This window comes from Halichoerus grypus, chromosome 8 (assembly GCF_964656455.1).
Source record: "Halichoerus grypus chromosome 8, mHalGry1.hap1.1, whole genome shotgun sequence".
In the NCBI taxonomy this organism is placed as follows: Eukaryota; Metazoa; Chordata; class Mammalia; order Carnivora; family Phocidae; genus Halichoerus; species Halichoerus grypus.
Window position 1 is genome coordinate 143,536,070 of NC_135719.1, and position 24,435 is coordinate 143,560,504.

Genomic DNA, 24,435 nt, shown 5'->3' on the forward strand with positions numbered 1-24,435 from the left:
AGTCGCGGCGCGCGGCCCGGCGCTGGCGGAAGTGACGCCACACTAGGGCTGAGGAGGCGGGGAGAAGGGCCCTGAAGGGAGCGGTTCCGGCTCCGAGGGGGCGGGGCGAGGGCGGGAGGCGGGACGGCGCCGCGGGTCGGCTCCAGACGCCTCCGGAGGGAGGAAGAGGAGGAAGCGGGGCGCGCGCAGGTGAGTCGCCGCGGGGGAGGCGGCGGGCGGGCGGCCGCCGAGAGAGGCTCGAGGGCGGCCCGGGGGTCCTGCGAGCGGGACGCGGCGCAGCGGACCGGGCCGTGGGGGCCGACGGCAGAAGGGGCCCGGTGCCCGGGTTGACAGGGGTCTGGGGGCGCATCTGGCCTGGGACCCCGACCCCAGAAACGGGCGCTCGGAGCGCCACCGGCCCCGGGCGGGGGGCTGCAGCATCTCTCGGTCCTTCCCGCCACCGCGCCCCCGCCCCCCAGTATTGACCGGTGCCCATTGTCAGCAAGTTATTCGTCCCCCGCCTCTTTCAGGTATTGTTTGCAAAGCTTCATCTTCCGTACTGTTTGCCTAGCGGCTTGCGGTTCACAGAGCGCTGCCTTCGTGCTGGGTGTGCTGCACCGGCCACCGGGAAACTTGAGTTGTGGAGGCATTTGTGGGCAGAACTGCTCTCTCTGCTCAATGCCAGAGCCTCCGGACCCCGCGGAAACCTGAGCGAAGTACTTGTGCTGCTCTGGGAATCTGCGCCACCGTATTTCTGCCTTTTAGGGGGCAGCTCCTGCAGAGGCCGAGCTGCCCTTTAACTTGGTCAACCCGGAAAGGCCTGCGTGCCGGCGTTCGGTACCCGGGAGGCCAGATGCCCAAGGTTAAAATCCAGACTAGCCGAGCTTGAGTAGGGGACGAACCTAAACAGAGCACCGGTACAGAAGGTTTAATTAGGGATAGCGAATTAGGACAACGGGCTTCAGGAGATTTTATAGATACGTGGGTAACTTCCACCAAGACAGCCCGGAAGTGTTGACAGATGCCGGTTCCCCTTTGCACAACCACCTTTGCGTTTGAGAGCCAGTGTGCTCTCTGGTACGTGTAGTTGCTTAGATTGTTGGTACCCTTCATTCTTCGTAGATTTGTCCCAAGCATTCTCAGTAACTTCAGTTCCCTTACTCTTCGTTCATTCAAAGATATTTGTTAAGGGGGCCCATTAAATGAAGGTCTCCACAGTTGGTAGAAGAGAATTCAAGGAGTTTATGTTCCATGGTGAAAGGGCCATTCCTTTATTCAGTAAATATTTGTTGCCTGCTATGTGCCCGGGGCTGTTCTCCGTGCTGGGGATAGAGCAATGAACAGATTAAGTCCTGGCCTCATGGAGCTTACATTTTTTGAAGGGAAGGGAAACGGACAATAATTAAATATACCGTAGGCCATGTGCTGGTAAGTGCTGTAGAAAAAAAGTAAAGTGATGTAAAGAGAATGGAGAGGGAAGAGATTTGCCACTTTCATACAGAGGGGTAAGAGAAGGCCTCTCTTACTTAATAAGGTGATGTTTTAGCAGTCTGGGAGAACCCTGGGGAGCAAGAATGTTATTTTCCATGGCAAGGGAGCAGCAAGTGCAAGGCCCTATGGCAAGGGCATGCTTGGTGAGTTCAAGGAACATCAGCGGGGTGTGAAGTAAAGAGGAGGAAAAGCTGGGGGCTTGGGTGGGGACAGGCCCTCTAGGGCCCTGTAAGGACTTTGGCCTTTAACTCTGGGTAGGTGAATGGGTTTGAGGAAGAGGAGAGACATAATGTGGCCTGAGTTTATACAGGATCATGCTAACTGCGTTGTGGACGTGGGAGGACCAAAGGAGAAAAGGCCAGACCAGTTAGAGGTTATTGCAGGAATCCAGGCAGCCCCAGGCAGGAACTTGGACTAGAGTAGTTGTGGTCAAGGTAGTAAGAAGCAGGAGATTCTGGATGTATTTTGAAGATGATAAGTAAGACATGTTTATGAATAATAATTACATTTGCCATAAAAGGAGTATAAACAAACTGATGAAAAGGTGAAATCTCATCTGGCAGGGGATTAGAATAGGCTTTGTAAGGTTTGAACTGGACTTTTGACAAATGGATACAATTGACGTCTTTCAAGTACAAATGTTAAGTGATTTCCTTTGAAATAGAGAATTGCATTCAGGCTGTCCATGGAATCTCAAATATCAGGAAAAGAAAATAAAAATCAGAAGATTTTATAATAACAAACATGCTCCCTTCGAGTGTGACAGGTGTGGCCTTCTTTGTTTTATGCTTTCTAGGAGGATGTCAGCGTAAATGTTAAGGCTTAGGACCTAGCATTATTATACCTTTAGCTCAAATAGGCTATGAACTCATCCTAGATCACAGCGCTATTTTTGTGTTTTATCAAAGACAGAGTACTATCACAAAATGTTAACCCCTAGTGTTAATTAAATGAGGAAGGTGAAGAAAAATTCTCAACCAAACAAACACTGTCAACTTTCTAAGAATTCTGTAAAAGGCTTTGAAGTGACAGGTTAGAAGTTACATACCAGAGCTACGTACATCCTTCAAAGAAATCCATGTTAATGTGTGAAACAAAAGAAAAATGGATGACATGCTTTGACCTTTTGAGACTTGCACTTGAGGTAACAGGAATATGATGATAGGGCACGGTTCTGGAAGCTGTACAAGACGGCAGCAGCCACAGCACTTTACATGATGTAAAAAGCACCGAACTCAGAATTAAAATGGCTTGAGTTTCAGGGTCCGCTCTTCTTTAACGATCTTTTTAATATATAATAATAAACAGATATATTTCTTGAGCTTAGCACCATGCTAAGCACTTTCCATATGTACCTGTGGTATTCCATCAAGCGATGCTGTGGTTAGCTTCGTTTTAGAGAGGAGGAATGTGTGACCAGAGAGATTCAAAGATCTTGCCCCAAGTCCCAGAGTAGGTAGCAGAGCTGAGATGCTTGCCATGTTCGAGACCCTTTCACCACCGCACCTCCTGGCTGGCCACTTCTTCTTCATGTTGAGAACATTTTCCAGACTGTGATACATGATAAAAATAAAAAGTCACCCTGATTAAGATAGTGCATTCTAGCCCTCTGCTGACGGTTGGGATGTCACCTGTAAAGGCCAGTCTCAAAGTGAAAATTGGAAATCTGTATACTGCTCTTGAAATCATTCTGCTTCTATTCTTTTTTTTTTTTTAAGATTTTATGTATTTGAGAGAGAGAGCACAAGTTGGGGGGTGGGCAGAGGGAGAGGGAGAAGCAGACTCCCCAAGCAGGGAGCCTGACGCAGGGCTCCAACCCAGGACCCTGAGATGGTGACCTTAACCAGACACTTAACCAACTGAGCCACCCAGGCACCCCTGCTTCTGTTCTTTTGTCATGCTATATATATATAACTGTTGTCATCAAGGACAAAGCTCCAGTCTTTTTTCAGCTCTTTGATGCTGTAAATTTGTGATGAAACAACAAAGTATTAAATCAAGTAGAGAATAAAGAACTTAGTGATAAATACCTTGATATTCAGTTCATCAATCCTCCAGAACACTAACATAGCACAAAAATTGTACCCACAGATGAAGTAAGAGCTGGTTCCTAGGGGCTCCTGGGTGGCTCACTCGGTTAAGCATTTGCCTTCGGCCCAGGTCATGATCCCAGGGTCCTGGGATTGAGCCCTGCATGGAGCTCCCTGCTCAGCGGAGAGTCTGCTTCTCCCTCTCCCTCTGCTGCTCCCCCTGCTTGTGCTTGCTCTCTCTTGCTCTCGTGTCAAATAAATAAATAAGATCTTTAAAAAAAAAAAAAAGCTGGTTCCTAAATAATGACATATGATACTATAAGGAATCATTTTGGAAACTTTCTATGAGGTGATGCAGTCTACCAGAATAACTAAGAGCACCCGTAAGAGTGCTTCAATTTTTTGAAGGTGCTGGCAATGGAATATTGCTCAGAACCTGGTAGGAAGCCAATTTAGAGTCGAAATGGAAAGCAGAGAGGTTTTCTATTTTATATCTCTTTAGATATTGATTTGTCTTATTTTTGCTTATAATGTACTTTATATTAAATATAGTACCCAATCCTCTGTGTAACCTAGAGGATTACATGGAAACAAAAAACTAATGCCTGGAGGGTTTTTTAAAGCATTCCATTTTTGAGTCTTTTCTTAGAATCTCATTTATAATTTCTGGTTTGAAGGAAAGGTTGTTTACAGGGGTGTAGTATTACTGCTTATTTACAGTTTACAAGGCTTCTCAAATTGACACCATCTATATGTTTCTTCACTGTTGGCTCCCTCCATAATTGATTTGTTATTACTCAGTCATGTATATGTGTCTCTGTCATTGTTGGAAGTAGGGTACAGAGTAATTTTATGAATCAGTGTATAAATGGAAAAAATATGCCATTTTTTTTTGAATTACAAATACTGTATGTTTGTAATATATGATGATTCCAATTTTAAGTTTTAAAATTTTGGTGGCGCCTGGGTGGCTCAGTCGGTTAACGTCCACCTCATTCTCTCTTGTTCTCTCTCTCTCAAATAAATAAAATCTTTTTTAAAATTTTTTTAAAAAATAAAGAAAATTTTTAATTTCAAAACACATCTTAGAGCTATTGGAAACAGGTTATATGTTATGTTAACAGAAAATAAAGATTAAACTAGCTTTAGCTTTGTCTAATTTCTAAATGTTGCTAATTATAATTAATCAACTTGATTCACCTTTACTTTGAAAACTCTTGTTTGAAATGCAGATAAATTCAAACCTCTCATTCCACTTGAAACTGAAGCTACCAGTTACTTTAACTATCTCAATAGCTTGTCTTCTTTAAGAAGAATGTTTCTGCTTCTATTTCTTGTACTTTCCAGTATATCACATTTTCAAAAGACTCTTGTCTTACTGCAAACATAATACATTTTCTTTTTGCCATAGAAAAATTAGAAGATAAAAAATTAAAAGGTAGGGAATAAAGAACTTAGTAATCAATATCTTGATAACGAGTTTCATGAATCTTCCAAAAACACTTACCACAGCCTCTAAATCATACCAACAGATGGAGTAAGAGCTATCCATAATTACCTTAACTTTTTTCAAAAAACATACACTAACTGAAGTGGGAAGAAGTGTAGACTTAGGTATAATTCAGTATGAACCTGCTACCCTTCTACTAGCTTCCACCTCTGCTCATTAACTTCATACCCCCAGACCCAATGCCTGGAATTTGAAGCTTTTTGAGTTAATTTCTTATGGAAGAGCAGTACTTCTTTTACTTTTCACTCAAATGTTTTTATCAGAGGCAAAGGAAACCCTAGGGGTGTGGAGGCATAACCTGAAGAGGGCATGGCCTAACACCTCCATTTGCTCTAAAGTTTTAGGCAGTTTTGCATCATAGTTCATAATATTGTTATACCAGTGATGTGTATTTGGGGGGAATGTCTACAGTGTTTATCCTAGGCTTTGTATGCCCCTTGTCACAGGGCCAAGTATCACAGCTTGAGAAGCAGAGAGTTCAAATTTTTTCTTTGGTTTATTCATTGAGAAAATATTCAGTGAAGGGACGCCAGGCTGGCTCAATCGGTAGAGCATGTGACTCTTGATCTCAGGGTGGTGAGTTCAAGCCCCATGTTGGGTATAGATTATAAATAAATAAACTTAAAAATATATATATTCAGTGAAGACCTGCCTTATGTGTGACCCTGTGCTGGTAATGTATCAGAGGCCCTGATCTGCAATGAAGTATGAAAACTTACAGCAATACTAATGCAAAGGAAGAAGGATATAGTGATTAACTCTTTCTTGAGATCAGATACAGAATCCTGAAATAAATGTGTCTGAATTTTGAAGAACTTAAAAATCTGAAAGTACAGCTGAACTTTGAACAGTGCAGGCACCAATTCCCCTGCAGTTGAAAATCCAAGTATAACTTTTTTTTTTCAAGTATACCTCTTGACTACCCAAACTCTTTTAACTAATAGCCTACTGTTGATCGGAAGCCTTACCACTTATATGAACAGCCAGTTAACACATACTTTGTATGTTTCATGCATTATACACTATATTCTTAACAATAAAATAAAGAAGATGTTATTAAGAAAAGTATACGGAAGAGGGTGCCAGAGTGGCTTAGTTGGTTAAGCCTCCGACTCTTGGTTTCGGCTCAGGTCATGATCTCAGTGTTGGGGGATTGGGCCCTATGTGGGGCTCCCTGCTCAAGGTAGAGTCTGCATAAGATTCTCTCTCCCTCTGCCTCTCCCCCCCCACCCCGTGCGCACTCTAAAATAAATAAATCTTTTTAAAAAATTGTAAGAGAAAATACATTTACCGTACAATATTGTATTTATCGAAAAAATTCTGCATATAAGTGGAACCATGCTGTTCAAACCCATGTTGTTCAAGGGTCACCTGTAATGTCAAAGTACAATTTTTTTTTTTTAAGTTAGAAACATGGGGGGGCGCCTGGGTGGCTCAGTTGTTAAGGGTCTGCCTAGGGCCCTGGGATCGAGCCCCACATCGGGCTCCCTGCTCAGCAGGAAGCCTGCTTCTCCCTCTCCCACTCCCCCTGCTTGTGTTCCCTCTCTCGCTGTCTCTCTCCTATCTGTCAAATAAATACATAAAATCTTAAAAAAAAAATAAGAAACACTGGTCTTATACAAACATAGTAAGCATGTGTCAAAAACGTATTTAACTCTATGGAATGAATAAGTCATGAGAGTAAAAGGCACACCTAAGGAATACAGTTAATGATCATTGTGATAGCGATGTAACAGGACAGAGGGTAGCTATACTTGTGGTGAACACAGCATAATATACGAACTTGTCAAATCACTAAGTTGTACACCTGAAACTAATTTAACATTGTGTGTAAACTATACTCAAAATTTTTAAAAATGTACTTAACCCATTAATGAAGGAACTGGCAAGGTGGTAAAGTTGATCCAAAGTAATATGGGAGAGGAGTACCTTGGCTGGCTTGGTCAGTGGAATGTGCAACTCTTGATCTCAGGGTCGTGCGTTGGAGCCCCATGTTGGGTGTAGAGATTACTTAAAAATAAAATCTTAAAAAATATATATATGGGAGAGCCCAAAATCACTGAAAGAAAAACTGATGAAATAAGATTGCAAAGTTAGCTCAAAACTGGTTACTGGGATGTGCACTCCTGGCAAAGACAGAGGGACGGGGCCCAGATTTACCCTTCCACCTGAAACAGTAAGAAAGTGGGCAAAAATATATGGGGAGTAAAGGCTTTTCAGACTGGGCATCGGACAATGAAGGACACTGATCCCTGAGAGGCAAGATACAAATGAGGTGAGCCCATTGCCCTAGCTTATTGCCTGGAGATCTCCAGGCAGGGCAGTGGGAGAAGAAACCTAGGTAGAGCCCCGCTGAGTTGAATATATAGAGCTAGGAGTTCAGGAAGGCCAAGTCAACTAGGACAGAGTACTAGAAATTAGAGAGCTTCACAGAAAGCCAGAGCTATGGAAATATACAGAGGATCCTCCAGCCTGCAACTGAATACTAATCAACACATAGGCGTGAGGAAACTACCCAAAAAAATTAGAGGAATTTTCAAAGCTCAAACAGGACCAGGGATGTTCCTGTTCCTATCACTGAAAATGGAAAACCCTCATAATCCATAGGACATCAGAATATTCAGAATGGTTTTTGACTCTAGAGTGGGTCAAAATTAACCAGAAACTAAATGTAGCTTTCATACTGCCTTAAGTCTAAAAGCAAGACCCAAAAGGATCAAGCTGCTTCCAGATAACTATATCCCAGAAGAATGCTAAATAATACTTATAGGAGTATTAAAATAGCCAGGACTGTAAAAGGTAAAAAACACATTGTCTGGCATCCAGTCAAAAATTATCAGGCATACAAAGCAGCAGTATACATCCCACAGTAAGAAAAATCTATAAATTGAAATTAACCCAGAAATAACCATGAAATTAGTAGAGGACATTAAAGCACCATGTCATATGTTTAAAAAGCTTGAGAAAAGACTGAGCAAATTAAGTAGTAGAGATGTGGAAAATATGTTTTTTAAAGACTCAGGTAGAAGAGATAAGACACTGCAGAACAAAAGATTAGTGAATTTGAAGACGTACCAGTAGAAGAGGAGACTAAAAGTGTGGGGGGAAAAAAAAAGAGTAGGACAACTTCACCTAGAGTAATATTCATGAAATTTGAGTCCCCAAAGAGAGGAGGGACAGATCAATGTTTGAAGAAATAATGGCCAAAAATTTTCCAAATTTGTTAAAAACTGTATAAACCCACACATGCAAGAGACTCCATGAACCCCAAGCAAAAGAAACCAGGAAAACTACACCCAGAGGAACAAAGACAACAATGACATCAGATTTCTCATGGGAAATAATGTAAGCAAAATAATAGTAGAGAGACATCTTTAAAATCTTGAAGGGGGTGGAGGACTGTCAACCCAGGATTCTATACCCAGCAAAAATATCTTTCAAAACTGAAGGTGAAAGGAAGACTTGTTTAGATATACACAAGCTGAAAGAATTCATTAACAGCAGACCTGCACTGCAGGAAATGTTAAGGGAAATCCATCAGGCAGAGGAATATGAAACAGATCATAGATGCAAATATAAGTAAACACAAAGGAAAGCAGAGCACCAGAAATAGTAATTATGTGGTTAAATATAAAATACTTTTTTAAAAATACTTTTTAAAAGATTTTATTTGTCAGAGCGAGCACAAGCAGGGGGTGCGGCAGGCAGAGGGAGAGGCAGGCTCCCCGCTGAGCAAGGAACCCGATGCAGGACTCGATCCCAGGACCCTGGGATCATGACCTGAGCCGAAGGTAGACACTTAACCAACTGAGCCACCAGGCATCCCAAAATATTTATTGGCCCTACTACAAACTTACCACTAAACTTGTATGAACCTGGGCTTGCCATGTACCCTCCCTGGACTCATGGTTTTCTCACCTATAAAATAAGGGGAATAGATAAGAAATTCTTTACTGTTCTGAAAAATTGTTTAAAATAAGTAATATGTATTATGAAGTTTCTAACATGTAGAAGTAAAATATGACAAAAATAGCGCAAAGGCTATATAGTACACTCTTGTAAGTTTCTTATGCTCCATGCTATACATGAAGTGGTATAATATCACTTCAAGGTTGAAGGTAGACTGTGGTAAAGATGTATGATATAAACTAAAGTAACCAATAAAAACATGCAACAGAGTTCATAAGCCACCAAAGGGCATAAATTAGAATACTAAAAAGTGGTCAGTCCAAAAGTAGGCAGAAAAATAAGGAAAAGGAAGAGAATACAGATGGCATGAATAGAAAACAGCAAAATAGTAACCACATCAATAATTATAGTAGTCATGTTAAATATAAATGGTCTAAACACTACAGTTAAAAGGTAAAGATTGCCAGATTGGATAAAAAAGCAGGACCAAACTATATGCTACCTAAAAGAAACCCACTTTAAATATAAAGACTGTTGCTATTACCATTTACAAAGAGCTTGAAAAAGGCTATTCTATCCAAATCAAGTTCTCCTGTCTGGGTAGCAGCACACTTCAAATTGGGCCATCTGTATCATTCCTCTCCTAACATTGTCCTTGCATTAGACTAGTTAGGCTGGTCTCCTTAGAATCGCTGCCATACCCCATGCACACTCTTGTTTATGCTTCGTTCCCTATGAAGAATTCTTCACAACTCTCACGTCCTTTCTGCTTTATCCAAAACTTCACCTGTGCTCATTCAAGACCAGTTTTGACTGACCTGTTCCATGAGTCAAAGTCAAGCCCCATCATAACTGACAATTATGTCATAGATCACAGAATGTCAGAGGTCTGAAGAACAGTAAAGAATTTCTTGTCTATTCCCCTTATTTTATAGGTGAGAAAACCATGAGTCCAGGGAGGTTACATGGCCAGCCCAGGTTCATACAAACTTAGTGGTAAGTTTGTAGTAGGGCCAAAACATGTCATTGCTTTCTTTAATTATCTGCCACTCACAATTAAGTACACTTCTTAGGTTATAATTATGATGCATGTGCATAGCGTTAATATTTATGTACATATTTCTTTTTTTATTGTTATGTTAATCCCCATACATTACATCATTAGTTTTAGATATAGTGTTCCATGATTCATTGTTTATGCATAACACCCAGTGCTCCATGCAGAACGTGCCCTCCCCAATACCCATCACCAGGCTAACCCATCCTCCCACCCCCCTCCCCTCTAGAACCCTCAGTTTGTTTTTCAGAGTCCATCGTCTCTCATGGTTCTTCTCCCCCTCCGATTTCCCCCCCTTCATTCTTCCCCTCCTGCTACATTCTTCTTCTTTTTTTCTTAACATATATTGCATTATTTGTTTCAGAGGTACAGATCTGAGATTCAACAGTCTTGCACAGTTCACAGCACTTACCAGAGCACATACCCTCCCCAGTGTCCATCACCCAGTCACCCCATCCCTCCCATCCCACCCCCCACTCCAGCAACCCTCAGTTTGTTTCCTGAGATTAAGAATTCCTCATATCAGTGAGGTCATATGATACATGTCTTTCTCTGTTTGACTTATTTCACTCAGCATAATACCCTCCAGTTCCATCCACGTCGTTGCAAATGGCAAGATCTCATTCCTTCTGATGGCTGCATAATATTCCATTGTATATATATACCACATCTTCTTTATCCATTCATCTGTCGATGGACATCTGGGCTCTTTCCACAGTTTGGCTATTGTGGACATTGCTGCTATAAACATCGGGATGCACGTACCCTTTCGGATCCCTACTTTTGTATCTTTGGGGTAAATACCCAGGAGTGCAATTGCTGGATCATATGGTAGCTCTATTTTCAACTTTTTGAGGAACCTCCATACTGTTTTCCAGAGTGGCTGCACCAGCTTGCATTCCCACCAACAGTGTAGGAGGGTTCCCCTTTCTCCGCATCTCCGCCAACATCTGTCATTTCCTGACTTGTTAATTTTAGCCATTCTGACTGGTGTGAGGTGGTATCTCACTGAGGTTTTGATTTGGATTTCCCTGATGCCGAGCGATATTGAACACTTTTTCATGTGTCTGTTGGCCATTTGGATGTCTTCTTTGGAAAAATGTCTGTTCATGTCTTCTGCCCATTTCTTGATTGGATTCTTTGTTCTTTTGGTGTTGAGTTTGATGAGTTCTTTATAGATTTTGGATACTAGCCCTTTATCTGATATGTCATTTGCAAATATCTTCTCCCATTCTGTCAGTAGTCTTTTGGTTTTGTTGACTGTTTCCTTTGCTTTGCAAAAGCTTTTTATCTTGATGAAGTCCCAATAGTTCATTTTTGCCCTTGCTTCCCTTGCCTTTGGGGATGTTTCTAGGAAGAAGTTGCTGCGGCTGAGGTCGAAGAGGTTGCTGCCTGTGTTCTCCTTTAGGACTTTGATGGACTCCTGTCTCACATTGAGGTCTTTCAACCATTTGGAGTCTATTTTTGTGTGTGGTGTAAGGAAATGGTCCAGTTTCATTCTTCTGCATGTGGCTGTCCAATTTTCCCAACACCATTTGTTGAAGAGACTGTCTTTTTTCCATTGGACATTCTTTCCTGCTTTGTCAAAGATTAGTTGACCATAGAGTTGAGGGTCCATTTCTGGGCTCTCTATTCTGTTCCATTGATCTATGTGCCTGTTTTTGTGCCAGTACCATACTGTCTTGATGATGACAGCTTTGTAGTAGAGCTGGAAGTCCGGAATTGTGATGCCGCCAGCTTTGCTTTTCTTTTTCAACATTCCTCTGGCTATGCGGGGTCTTTTCTGGTTCCATACAAATTTTAGGATTATTTGTTCCATTTCTTTGAAAAAAGTGGTTGGTATTTTGATGGGGATATGTACATATTTCTGGTGCTTGCCTTCTTTCCCAAGTTAAGCTATAATACCAGTAGACACCTTTTTTTTTAAGATTTATTTATTTTAGAGAGAGAGTGCAAACAAAAGGGAGAGAGAGAGCATCTCAAGCAGACTCCCCATGAGTGCAGAACCCAACACAGGGCTCAATCCCAGGTCCCCGAGGTCATGACCTGAGCCGAAATCAAGAGTCGGACATTCAACCAACTGAGCCGCCCAGGTGCCCCACCAGTAGACACCTTTAATTAGTATTCTGATGCTTAGAGAAATGCTGGATATATAGGTACATAGTAGGTTATATTTGATAATTGTGATATATGATAATTAATAAGCTTAGAGTCTAAATTGACAAGATCACAAAACAAGAAGTAATTCATTACTTTTTACCATTTGAAACAAGATGGTTAATTTCCCTCCATAGAGTAGCTAAGATTCAAAATATTTTTTCTGGGGGTGCCAGTCGGTCGGGCATCTGCCTTCAGCTCAAGTCATGATCTGAGGGTCCTGGGATCAGGCCCCACAATCAGGCTCCCTGCTCAGCGGGAAGTCTGCTTCTCCCTCTCCCTTTGCCCCTCCCCACCTCTCTCTCTCTCTCTCTCTCTCTCCCTCCCTTCCCTCTCCCTGTCTCAAATAAAATCTTTTAAAAAATATATTTTTCTAACATGTATTTCCAGATCTTGCTACTCATATGTAAAATAATTTAGTATCTTTTTATCTACTGATTGTTTTTCAACTGTAATATAAAGTCAGTTCCTTATCATGTTATCCACAAGTATTCACAAAGGTCTGTACCCATGCTGTCTGAGGCAGGAGCCATTAGCTATTTAAGCTTAGATGAATGGGGGCGCCTGGGTGGCTCAGTTGTTAAGCATCTGCCTTCGGCTCAGGTCATGATCCCAGGGTCCTGGGATCGAGCCCCACATCAGGCTCCCTGCTCCACAGGAAGCCTGCTTCTCCCTCTCCCACTCCCCCTGCTTGTGCTCCCTCTCTTGCTGTGTCTCTCTCTAAATAAATAAATAAAATCTTTAAAAAATAAATAAATGAATGAATAAATAAATAAATAAACTTAGATGAAAGAAAATTAAATGGAATTTGAAATTCAGTAACTCAGTCACTCTAACCGGGAGCTGGTAGCTACTGTCTTGGACAGCACTGATAAAGAATGTTTCCGTCATTGCACAGAGTTCTGTTGGTCTAGAATGTGTTATATAATGATAAATTGTTTTACCTGCAGAAAGGGAAACCAAGGATTTTTACCAGATTCATACTGATGAGAGAGCCGTTCCGGTAGCCAGACAGCAGCCCTAATGTGTCAAGAGTAATTCTAGTAGTGTCCCTACCCCGGAATGGGCACACATTTCCTCATCCTCTATGGTCCAGGCCTCCACAGTCAGGTACACAAGATAATCCATTGAGAAGTAAGAGAAAATAAGTTTATAGTTCATATTTTATCTTCTGTTTAAATTCATATTTATGTATTGTAGTAGAATGTGTATGTAAATAAATATACATAACATGAGGTATCTGCTCACAGTAATTTTAGTTACTGGGATGCATCATCAGAAATGTAGAAGCCATTTCTTTAGTGTGCCGTTGATAGAGCCGCCCTGTGCTGTGTGGCTGCCGTAGCTCCAGCACCCTCAGCACCAGCTGCTTCGTGTTGACGGCGCCTTCGTGGCTCTGTGTCCAGTCTCCTCAAGAGGGGCTCTAATCGGATAGGCCCGTCACCACCCAGATCAAGTAGCTGGACAGAGCTCTTAATTCAGGATAATTTATAGACCCCTTGCCAGCCTTGAGATGGTACCTTTAAATGAAACACCATCGCCAGTACATTTTACTGTGATGATGGTCCTGGAGTTACAGAATACAAAGCATGAAACTGTTGTTAAGGAATCTTTGCAAAGAAGGCACTAAGCTTGGCAAGTACTCTGGGCCTTCTTTTAAGAAAACCATGTAAACTGCCTGGTACTGTACATTCTCCGTCCAGTGTGTTTGTTAAAAATAAATTACAGCTTCCAGAAAGGAAGGTCAGAAAGTGAAGTCTCTTTGACTGCCTTCATACTCCTTTCCTGCTAATATGGTGCAGACACTGTGGTAGAAAGAATAATGGCCCCCAAAGATGTCTATGTTTTAATCCCCAGAAACTGAATGTGTTACCTTATATGATAAAAGGAACTTTGCAGGTTGAATTAATTTGGGGACCTTGGACGGGACGTATCCTGGATTGTCCAGGTAGGCCCAGTGTAAACACAAGAGTCCTTGTAAAAGGGGTGCCCATGTCAAAAGTCAGAAAAAGAAGGTGTTACCACAGAACCAGAGAGTGTAGTGATGTGCTCTGAAGGTGGAGGAAGGGACCATGAGCCAAGGAATACAGTCAGCTTTTAGAAGCTAGAACAGACAAGGAAACAGATTCTCCTCTGAAGGCTCCAGAAGTAATGCATCCCTGCTGCTACCTGGATTCTAGATTTTTTACCTCCAGAATTATAAGAAAATAAATTTGTGTTGTTTTAAGCCACAGGGTTTGTGGTGATTTGTTACAGCAACAATAAGAAACTAATAGAGACACGTATTGATAATCACTTTCGACAGAGCTTTTATGAAGCACTTTCGGCATGACAGGCACAAAAATACCAGATTTCCATTTTTTAAATCTCTTTACTTTCATAAAGCTCTTGAAGAGCTAGATCAATCACTACTTTTCATTTTGGCTTGGCTTCTAAATCAATTAGGATGCTTTCAGTTGCCAGTAAAAGAATGGGAATTTGTTGGATTCAATAACTGGAAAATGTGAAGGCCAGGCAGCTGTCAGGACTCTGGCTCCATTTCCCTGTGAATCTCTTGGCTCTTTTCTTTCCCACTGTCAGCGTCATCCTTGGGCTAGTTTCCCCATCTCAGGGTGGCTACCAGGAACACCTGGGGCTGTGTGCTCAAAGTGCTCTGGACTGGAGTGACTGGGAAGAATTCCTGTGTCGAGGAGGACAGTCTTTAGCCGGGATTCTCACATTGTTTCATTACTTTATTCAGTAAGGGAAGGGGGCGTTAGGACTCCCCTAAGAAAATCTGGGTGCTATTAGGAAAGGGAAAGGGTATTGATAATAATCAAGAGCCTGTTATAATAGATAAAAGATAAATGATAATATCTTGAAGTAACACTAGTGTAAAATGTTAATAACTGGTATAGTGCTTCAATACTAAAATGTATCGTTTTCATGTCTATGTATCATCACCAGAAGTTCTGAATATGTCTTTTTTTATGCATCATAAAGACATTTTTTTTTAATTTTTTTTTTTTTTTGAGAGAGAGAGCGAGCACAGCATGGGTGGCCAGGGGGGACAGAGGGAGAGAAAGAACCCCAAGTAGCCTCCATGCCCAGCACAGAGCCCGACATAGGGCTCGATCTCACGACCCTGAGATCATGACCTGAACCGAAATCAAGAGTCAGACGCTCAACCGACTGCACCACCCAGATGCCCCAAGACATTTTAGAAAAAATCTTCTAAAAGTTTGCAGTTAGGAATGTTGTGTCTTTTTTGCCCATTGGTGCTAATTATTACATAGCAACAGCTTGATGACATACTTTCCTGACCCGTGGTTTCTTCCATTCTGGTGTTGGATTCTTCGTCTTTCTCCATCATTAAGGTCCTAATTGCAGTGAATTAGACTCTTGCTTTAAAAGCTTGTCAACAAGCTTTCTCATATAAACATCTTTTTATGTAGTGATTATTATTTCTGACATCCATAATTGAGGTCCTTGATCACTTAAGCAAAACAAAGATGTTCGGTATTCATGATGTTAAGAGACTTACAGTGGACCGTTCTGTTTCAAAATCTTCAAAACTGACTCTGTAAAAAAAAAAAAATCAAAATGAGCTCTTTTCTTATACATAAAACCAAGTATAATGTTAAGGAGCATAATGATTATTTTTAGGGTTAGGTAGAAATTTTTAGAAAAACAAATATTTTCATTTTCATATATATGTCAATATTAGATTCCAGTTATCTGACAAATTGCTCCAGCAATAGATAAAATTTATAATCAACTTGCTAGTAATGAGTGAGTAAGTCTGTAAAGTACCATGGAAGACAAGGTAAAGGAGCCTTAAAACATATCATTAGTTGGAATAGGATTGGAGGAATATATTATTAGTACATTTGCTATGCAATTTTTTGAAATGACTTGACAAAGTTTATCATAAACTGCCTTTAGCAAATAGCTTGCCTTTAATGATGGCAAATGATGTGCACCTACAGGAACTCTAACTCCTTAAGATTTTTGTGAATAATTTTAGAGGAGTAGAATTCTCTAAACTTAAAAAATATGCAGAAGAATCTCCCAGAGATTTTGATTCACTTTCTCTGAGGTGGGGTCAGTGGCCAAGGTAAAAACCACTAACTTAGAGGACTTTTAATATTACAAATAGGGCACAAGTCAGTAACTGTAGAAAAAGAGATGGAATTTTTAAGATAATAGAGAAATTATTTTTTTTTTTTTTTAGAGATTTTATTTATTTATTCATGAGAGAGAGAGAGAGGCAGAGGGAGAAGCAGGCTCCCAAGGAGCAGGGAGCCTGATGCGGGACCCGATCCCAGGACCCTGGGATCATGACCTGAGCCGAAGGCAGACGCCCAACCATCTGAGCCACCCAGGCGCCCCAATAGAGAAATTATATTAAATGGTCATGCCAAGTTGAAGAGTGCCACTACATTCAGGACAGTGGATGCTTAATCCAGTTCAGAGAAATGAAATCTTTTTTTTTTTTTTGAGAAATGAAATCTTAACTTACTTTTAAAGCCTGCAGCTAAAAAGAAAGCATATTTTCTTCTTTAAAAGCCTACATTGCAGTGCAATTTGTCATTCACTAACTTTTCTCATTCATCCATTTTGAATTTTAACAATACTCACTGCTACCCCAGTCACAGAAGAGAAGCTAGAACTCCATAGCAACCTGGCAGTAATGTTGGATTGAGTTAGCCTGAGAAATAATGTTTTTCAAATTATAATATTTGGATCAGTTCAGAGAAGTGGTAAAAACATGAGTCAGTCATTCAGTAAATGGTGTTGGGACAGTAAGCCATCCATTTCAAAATTAAAGCTACATAAAATAAATTCCAGGTGGGTCAGAAAGTTATCTGTACATATAGACAATGAGAACTCAGAAGACAAGAGGTTTTTAAAATGTAATCAGGGAGTGGGGAAGGCCTTCGTAAGCAAAACCCCAAATCCAGAAGTCATAAAAGAAGCCATTGAGAAGTCATGTACTGTAGTAGGTAAAGATTTGAATTCTGATTTAATGGTCTGAGTTCATTTCCATTTGTTTTTTACAGCTATATGATCTTGGAACTAAGAATACCCTATAAATATCAAAAAGATGTTTAATCAAAGAAATATATATTCAAACAGTGAGGCATCATTCTTTGCCTCTCAAATTGGCAAATATTAACAAGGATTGTAAAGAGGGTAATGAAAAAGTGTAGTCCCTCATATTCTATTCATGGAGGTTAAATCAGTACAGCATTTTTGTGAAGGTGAATCAGCAATATCTGTTGAAAGTTAAAATGAGCAAACACTTTGACTCAGCAATTCCAATTTTAAACATCTACATATTACATATTAAAAAGAAGTGTGGGGGCGCCTGGGTGGCTCAATCAGTTAAGCATCTGCCTTCGGCTCAGGTCATGATCCCAGAGCCCTGGGATTGAGCCCCGCGTCAGGCTCCCTGCTCAGTGGGGAGTCTGCTTGTCCCTCTCCCTCTGCCTCTCTCCCCTGCTTGTGCTCTCTCTCTCTCTCTGTCAAATAAATAAAGAAAATCTTTTAAAAAATGAAGTATGTACTAAGATTTTTACTGAGGCATTGTTGGAAATAGCTGAAAACTAATATTCTAAGTTAATGTCATTGTGGGAATTAACCTTTGGGGGAGGAGTGGAAAACGGATCTTTTTTTGAAAACCTATACACTTCTGTAACTGTAAAACTGAAAATGGTTTTAGACAATATTTTCCATAAAAGTTGCGAGCCAGTTAATGTTTTCTATTAAGGCATAGCTCCCTTTAATCAAACAGTAATATTCGGAATGTCTCTCTATAAACATGTTTTATATCTACTCCTTTGCAGAATGGAAACAGACTGTAATCCCATGGAGCTGAGCAGTATGTCAGGGTTTGAAGAAGATGCAGAGCTTAATGGTTTTGAAGAAGCTGATACGAAAGACATGAAGCTGGAAGCCGAAGCAGTTGTAAATGACGTTCTCTTTGCTGTTAACAACATGTTTGTCTCAAAAAACCTGCGCTGTGCCGACGATGTGGCCTATATCAATGTGGAGACAAGAGAAAGGAACAGATACTGCCTGGAGCTCACTGAAGCAGGGCTAAGGGTCAGTCGCTTTTCTTTTTAGGGGAAAAAAAAAATGTTGCTATCTCTACCACTTGGGGGGGCGGGGGACAGGAAGGGTGTTAACTGAGAACGCAACACCTTGCAGCTCCAAAATTTTTTTTTTTTTAAGATTTATTTCTTTGTTTTTAGAGAAAGAGAGAGCAGGGGCAAGGGGCAGAGGGAGAGGGAGAGAGAATCTCAAGCAGACTCCACGCTGAGCGTGGAGCCTGACTCAGGGCTCGATCTCATGACCCTGAGATCACAACTTGAGCCAAAACCAAGAGGCGGACACTCAACTGACTGCACCACCCAGGCGCCCCAAGAGTTTTGTAAGGAAAACTTTTTTCCCTAGGAATTCTTATTAATTCTAAAGTCTTTTGGTTAACATGGGGAAATTGGATTTTTTTTTTTGAAAAAGAAAAAACTTTTGATTTGCAGTGTTACTTTGCTTTGACCCTCACCCCCCAAATTAATTTATTTCTTGTCTATGGCTAAATATGTCTGCCGTAATTAGGCATTCTGTGCACTGGGTGAGTTTTGCAATCATTGTGTTGAGAGGATCTTTTCCCACCTCTTATAAAATGTCTCTTCTAAAACAGCACACCTGACTGCACTGTTCTCTAGCTGTTGGATCAGAGCTAAGTCACAGCAGAATACTCTGCCTCCAAATTTGCAAGAGTGTCTTGTCCTACGTGTGAGCTTTTCTAGGCAGAGTCACCTCTCTGCACCCCTTGAACCAGAATCCTCACTTTGGAATAGCAGAAAGCCCTACCCAAGAGCAGCTTATCATTTAAAACAGCAAAACTCACTGGGGCGCCTGGCTGGCTCAGTCAGTGGAGCGTGCAGCTCTTAATCTCGGGGTTGTAGGTTTGAGCCCCACCTTGGGTGTAGTGATTACTTGAAAATAAAATCTTTAAAAAATAATAAATAAGACAACAGAACTCACGTTAGGAAAATTTTTTACCTGAACAAAGGAATAGATACTAGAAATTCCGAAATTTAGTTTTGACTTTAATACTTATCAGTCTTGGTCAAACATCTCTGCCTTTTCTGTTTCTATACCTAAGAATAGTCCCGCAAAGTAGCACAGTATCATAAGGTACGGGGCAAGGCCTAAGCAAGTAAGAAGGTCATACAATACTAAACAAGTACGTAGACATCTTTTTATTTCACTAGATTCAATTTGCTTAGAAGTATATGAACCATGTGTCCTGTGTATTCGTTGACAGTCAGTCACCTGCACTGAAGTAAACTGCAAGGCTAGCCTCTTTACTGCTTCCGCTTCCCTCATAACTGCCAAGTCGATAGCTCCTTAGCTTTGGGAGTAGTACCTGGATTAACTGGTCTTTGTGCTCTCCTTCTTAAATCCCTGAACTTACGCTAAAAGCGTGTAGTGTGTAGAAGTGGATCTTAAATAGAAATAGGCAAATCAAAAGTAGAGATAAATGACCCTGCACAAATTAATTCAGTCTTGCATTGATTAATTCTGAGATGACTGTGGGAAGGTAGGAAGGGTTCTGATGTTCTTCTGTCAGAAGCCTAACATGGGAATTTGGGTGATCTTGGGTAAGTCATTCAACCTCTCTTAGTCCCTTCTTCTTTATCTATAGCCTAGAGATTAGAAAAAAGAAAAGAAAAGAAAACTAAAAAGGATTTGGGGAATGCTTATATGAATAGTTTGCAGAAATATCTCGATCCCTTAAAAACCTGGCACGTGGGTATCCAGTATTTGTTTGTTTTTGCAGTCTTACTCAGTTAACTTTTATTGAGCAACTATCCTGGGTCAGGAATTGGAAATCAAACCATGAGTAAGGTATGATCCCTGTCCACTAGGAAGACTGCAGACTAGCAGGGAAAGGGAGGGCAAATAGAATTGGAGTGCACGGAGAAAGTGCGGCGACACAGCATGGTTCTGAAGAGGTGGGACTCATCGTCCTGACACGTCTGCCTCTGCTTGTCATGTACGACAAACAACAACACCACTTCTAACATAAACTTGCATCTTCTTGGATAGGTGGCTTGGATAGATGTCATTAAAAATTAGAGTTTATATAGGGAATTCACAAGCTTTAGTCAAATCAACGAAAACTAAGTTGATTTTGCCCTAACACTGTGCAGGTGAACCAGGATAGATCTTGTTGGGGACAAAAGCTTTCACTGTGTTTAAAGAAAACACACACACACACACACACATACACAGAATAACATTCCCTTTTATCTCACAGAATTGAGCATTTGTTTCCCTGTCAGATAAGTAATGTGTTAGTAATGTTAAATTAGTAATGTAACTAATTGTAAAGCAGGATTGAAACTATAAACAGTTTTTAGAACTCTTTATAAAAGAGTTCAAATAATGATAAAAATACGGACTGATAATATATTATCTCTTCTGGTGCCTTGTTATGATTGATCCTCAGTCGGTGTGGGATTAAAGAGAAGCATGTTTCAGTCTATGAAAATGAAATACTAGTTCTTTGTAGCTTTTTACATTCCTTCTGACATTCCTTTTTAGTCAGGAGTAGGTAAACTGAACCTTTTACATTTTGAGGAAAAAGATGATAAAGAGGGCATTTTGTTGGTGGTGTTGCTGTATGTTTCCGGTTGCTTAGAAATGTGCATATTCGGGGCGCCTGGGTGGCTCAGTCGTTAAGCGTCTGCCTTCGGCTCAGGTCATGATCCCAGGGTCCTGGGATCGAGCCCCGCATCGGGCTCCCTGCTCCGCTGGAAGCCTGCTTCTCCCTCTCCCACTCCCCCTGCTTGTGTTCCCTCTCTCGCTGTGTCACTCTCTGTCAAATAAATAAATAAAATCTTTAAAAAAAAAAGAAAAAGAAATGTGCATATTCTAACTATTGATTGAGAAATTGTGTCATTAAAGAATGGCCCCAGTAAACACGTGGTTTTTGCTTTCTGTACCAAGTTAAATCTAGTTATTTGATTCACTGTTGCATTTCTCTTGTAGGTGGTAGGTTATGCTTTTGACCAAGTGGATGATCACTTACACACTCCCTATCATGAAACCGTCTACTCGTTGCTGGATACCCTCAGCCCTGCCTACCGGGAAGCATTTGGAAACGCACTCCTTCAAAGACTGGAAGCTTTGAAGAGGGATGGATAGTCATGTTTTTTCCTTCTAGAGGGGGCTGCTGGTACAAAATGTTGACATAAAGCTTGAAATACTTGCATATGGTCATAGTAGAAAATGCATCTTTGGTTTTTATGTCCATTTCTTGCTTCAAGTTTAGGCTTCTAACTCAAAACATTACTGATTAATGAATTGTCTTTCTTAGTTTCAGATTCATGAAGGGAATTGAGGCCATTGCTTGACACCATCATTAAGACGTTCAGATTTGTTCATATAGTATCTCTGCATTTCAAAACCTAATCAGTATTTCATTCTGTTATTACAGGACTTTGATGCTGCCGGCCCTCTCTCTTACATAGGAAATTCTAGATTTGCACAGTAATATACAGGAATTAAAATGACCTAACTTCATACTTGGATTCAGCTTGCTAAATCAGGGGTTTACTACTAGCTTGGACTGACTTTGTAGTAATTATTTTGCTACTAGCCTTATTGGAAACAAATTATCGACTAGTTTCCCCTGCACAAATTTTGAAATTCACTGCTTCACTTAATCTATTTATATTACTAATATGGACTGATAAAGATGAATTAATTATATATATATCACTTAGCTAGTATTAAATGGAAAACAGGTACTGAAATAATAGTTCTGTATTCCTTGTTCGCAACAGCCAGCCAACTAAGAGGACAAACCGTTAGCAAATGAATGTAATAATTACTTGTTTCCAAGATATTTAAGCACATAAGCAAATATAGGAACAGGCTCCATTTTTCTTAACAAAAAAGCATCTTCAGTGTGTGTGTGTGTGACTTGAAGAAGATTCTGATTTCCTAGAAAACAATATTTTGGCCTGTGTTGATTCTTATTATGAATGTTTGTTTACATAATGTACAGTATATATTCAGAAAGTATTTTTGCTTCAATGTTTCCTTTCTATAAAGTAGTGCTTTGGTATTCCCATAGCGCTCCTCCTTCCCCAACAGATGCACAGTGTTCTGTCTCGATGCGAAATCTACAATGCAATATGCGTGCATTGTATGGGTTTGAAACCAAAGGATGAATGAAGCATTCAGAGACTTAATATTTGAAAAAAGGAGGCTCTGTTTTTATATTTTATTACAGGTACTAATATTTATAAAAATGAATTGTACCATGCTGCTACATGTTTTCAAGTACATATTGAATACTGAGGATTGGGGAGTTGATTTTTTAGTAGTAACCTAAAGCAGCTGTAGAAATGTTGAAGTAAAACTCTGCATCGGGACACACCTTTGTAATTTGTCATTTGCAGACTTTTTTTAATCATTATTAAGTAATAGGTACTTTTAGGCTCTGAAGATCATGTAGACCACATTGAGGTTCGGTTGGGTCAGTATTCATCGTCGGAGTTCATTGGGATGCTTTAACTATGTTCAGTAAATGCATGTCCATTCGCAGCTTTATTTTCAGATGCTATTTGGGCGGTAAAGTCTAACTGCAGGTCGGATTTTCTCACGCTTAATCTCAGGCTAAATAAATGTAAAGGATATTTGTAAAGTTTGAATAAAATTCTGTTTACTCATTTCGAGTTAAGTATGAAGAAAAGTGATTGTATGTTCAAAAATTGACATTGTTCACTTTGTGATAAATGACTGGTTCCAGGAGCTTCCATGTCCATTTTTGAATTCTGCGTGGTTACGTTTTGCTGTGAAGTGATTTGCTCTTTCTTCCATTATGAAAGAGGAACAGAGAGAGAAGACATCAATAAAACTATACAGATACTAAAACTTCCATTTCATCTAGCTTGTTTAAAGAATCTAATCAGATAAAGTAAGCCTTGATTTCACTTCCAAACGAAAAAGGGAAAAAAAGGAAAAGCCTCTAAATAAGTAACTCTTACAAATCAGTAAGAAAACAAGAACAATGGGCATATAATATGATCAAACAACTCTAAGAAATATATAGATGTCCAGTAACCACTTGAAAGATATTCAACTTGACCAGTAATTCAAGAAAGGAAAATAGGGTTTAGCTCTGTGTTTCACCTAATAGTTTCATGATCTCCCTTATTTAAATGTAATGATAACAATAAGGATTTAGTGAGGGGCACTCTTACATTCTGTCGGAGAATGTATCAATGAAACCTTTCTGGAAAACATTAGTAATAGAGCCTTTACAAAGCTTGTAACTTCTGTACTTGTAACATCCTAGCAAACTAGCATAGGGAAGTGACTCAGCAGAAAATACACTACAAGGGTGTTTACTTTCTCTAATGAAAAATTGGAAAGGCTCTAAAAAGTGGTTGTTACGCCACATGCTTTTGATAGAAAAATATGCAGCCATTAAAAATCATGGAAAAAATGGCAACAGGAAAAAATTATACTACATGATAAAAGATATAAAACTGATCTATTTTTGGAAAATATACAGTGTTCTACAATGTTAATAGTAGCTATCACTAGGTGGTAAGATAGGTAATTTTCATCTCCTTCATACCTTCTCACAGTTTCTGCGTTAGCCTATATTCACTAATTGGAGGCGAAATACAATAGATCCAGGGTTTCAGCCAGCTAAAGAACGTTTCTCTAGCAAAAGCACCAAGCTAGGTTGAGTTGTGTTCATTCCCAGGATCCTTAAAGAGGCAGTAGGATTGTGAAGACAGAAGAGTGCCCACCTCTTTTGCCATGATGACACCCTCCCCACCTTTCCTCCAGGTCATCAGCAGCAAATCAGCCCCCAGTGGTGTCCTGGTCGTTAGCTTCCTCCATCGCACACAGCGTCATTCTGTCCAATGTTTAGAAACACAGAAAGTGTTGAGGGGAGCAGGGTAGAAACACAAATTCCGACATAGATCACATCGACTTAAGAACTCTGCCTTCAGCCCCTTTGTTTTGTGGATGACATAGCTGAGATTTGGACAGATGGAGGGACTTGCTCAGCGGCCCACCTATGAACACTGGAGTTGGGTTAGAACCCAGCCTTCTGTCTCCACCAACTATCCCTGTCCAGTGTGTGTTGGTAAAAGCATTACCTGAACTCTGGTTACAGGTGCATATCATTTTATTGCGCTTTACAGATAATGCAGGATTTTTTGTCACAAATTAAAGGTATTTTATTATGGTGGTCAGTGATCTCTGATGTTACTGTAATG

At 40.3% G+C, this 24,435-nt stretch overlaps 1 protein-coding gene across 5 annotated transcripts; it reads left to right on the plus strand.

Moving 5' to 3' along the window:
• Positions 1–96: 96 nt before the first annotated feature.
• On the plus strand, positions 97–22,948 carry GSKIP (GSK3B interacting protein). Of its 5 annotated transcripts, XM_078054177.1 has the most exons (5): positions 107–189; positions 9,855–9,915; positions 11,331–11,414; positions 17,962–18,220; positions 21,179–22,948. In XM_078054177.1, the coding sequence occupies exons 3-5, from the start codon at positions 11,392–11,394 to the stop codon at positions 21,332–21,334; spliced, it is 438 nt and encodes a 145-aa protein (XP_077910303.1). In that variant the 5' UTR covers positions 107–189; positions 9,855–9,915; positions 11,331–11,391; the 3' UTR covers positions 21,335–22,948. The 5 variants fall into 5 exon arrangements, with proteins under 5 accessions (XP_035960587.1, XP_035960588.1, XP_077910303.1 ...); XM_036104695.2 differs by lacking the exon at positions 11,331–11,414 and having other exon boundaries at positions 106–189; XM_036104694.2 differs by lacking the exons at positions 9,855–9,915; positions 11,331–11,414 and having other exon boundaries at positions 97–189.
• Positions 22,949–24,435: the final 1,487 nt, after the last annotated feature.

Excerpts from the sequence above, each read along its gene's own strand:
- GSKIP (XM_078054177.1), top strand. The coding sequence starts at position 11,392 with ATGGACTCCTGTCTCACATTGAG. Across the intron at positions 11,415-17,961 it reads GACTCCTGTCTCACATTGAG|AATGGAAACAGACTGTAATC; the intron begins GTCTTTCAACCA and ends ACTCCTTTGCAG. Across the intron at positions 18,221-21,178 it reads TCACTGAAGCAGGGCTAAGG|GTGGTAGGTTATGCTTTTGA; the intron begins GTCAGTCGCTTT and ends TTTCTCTTGTAG.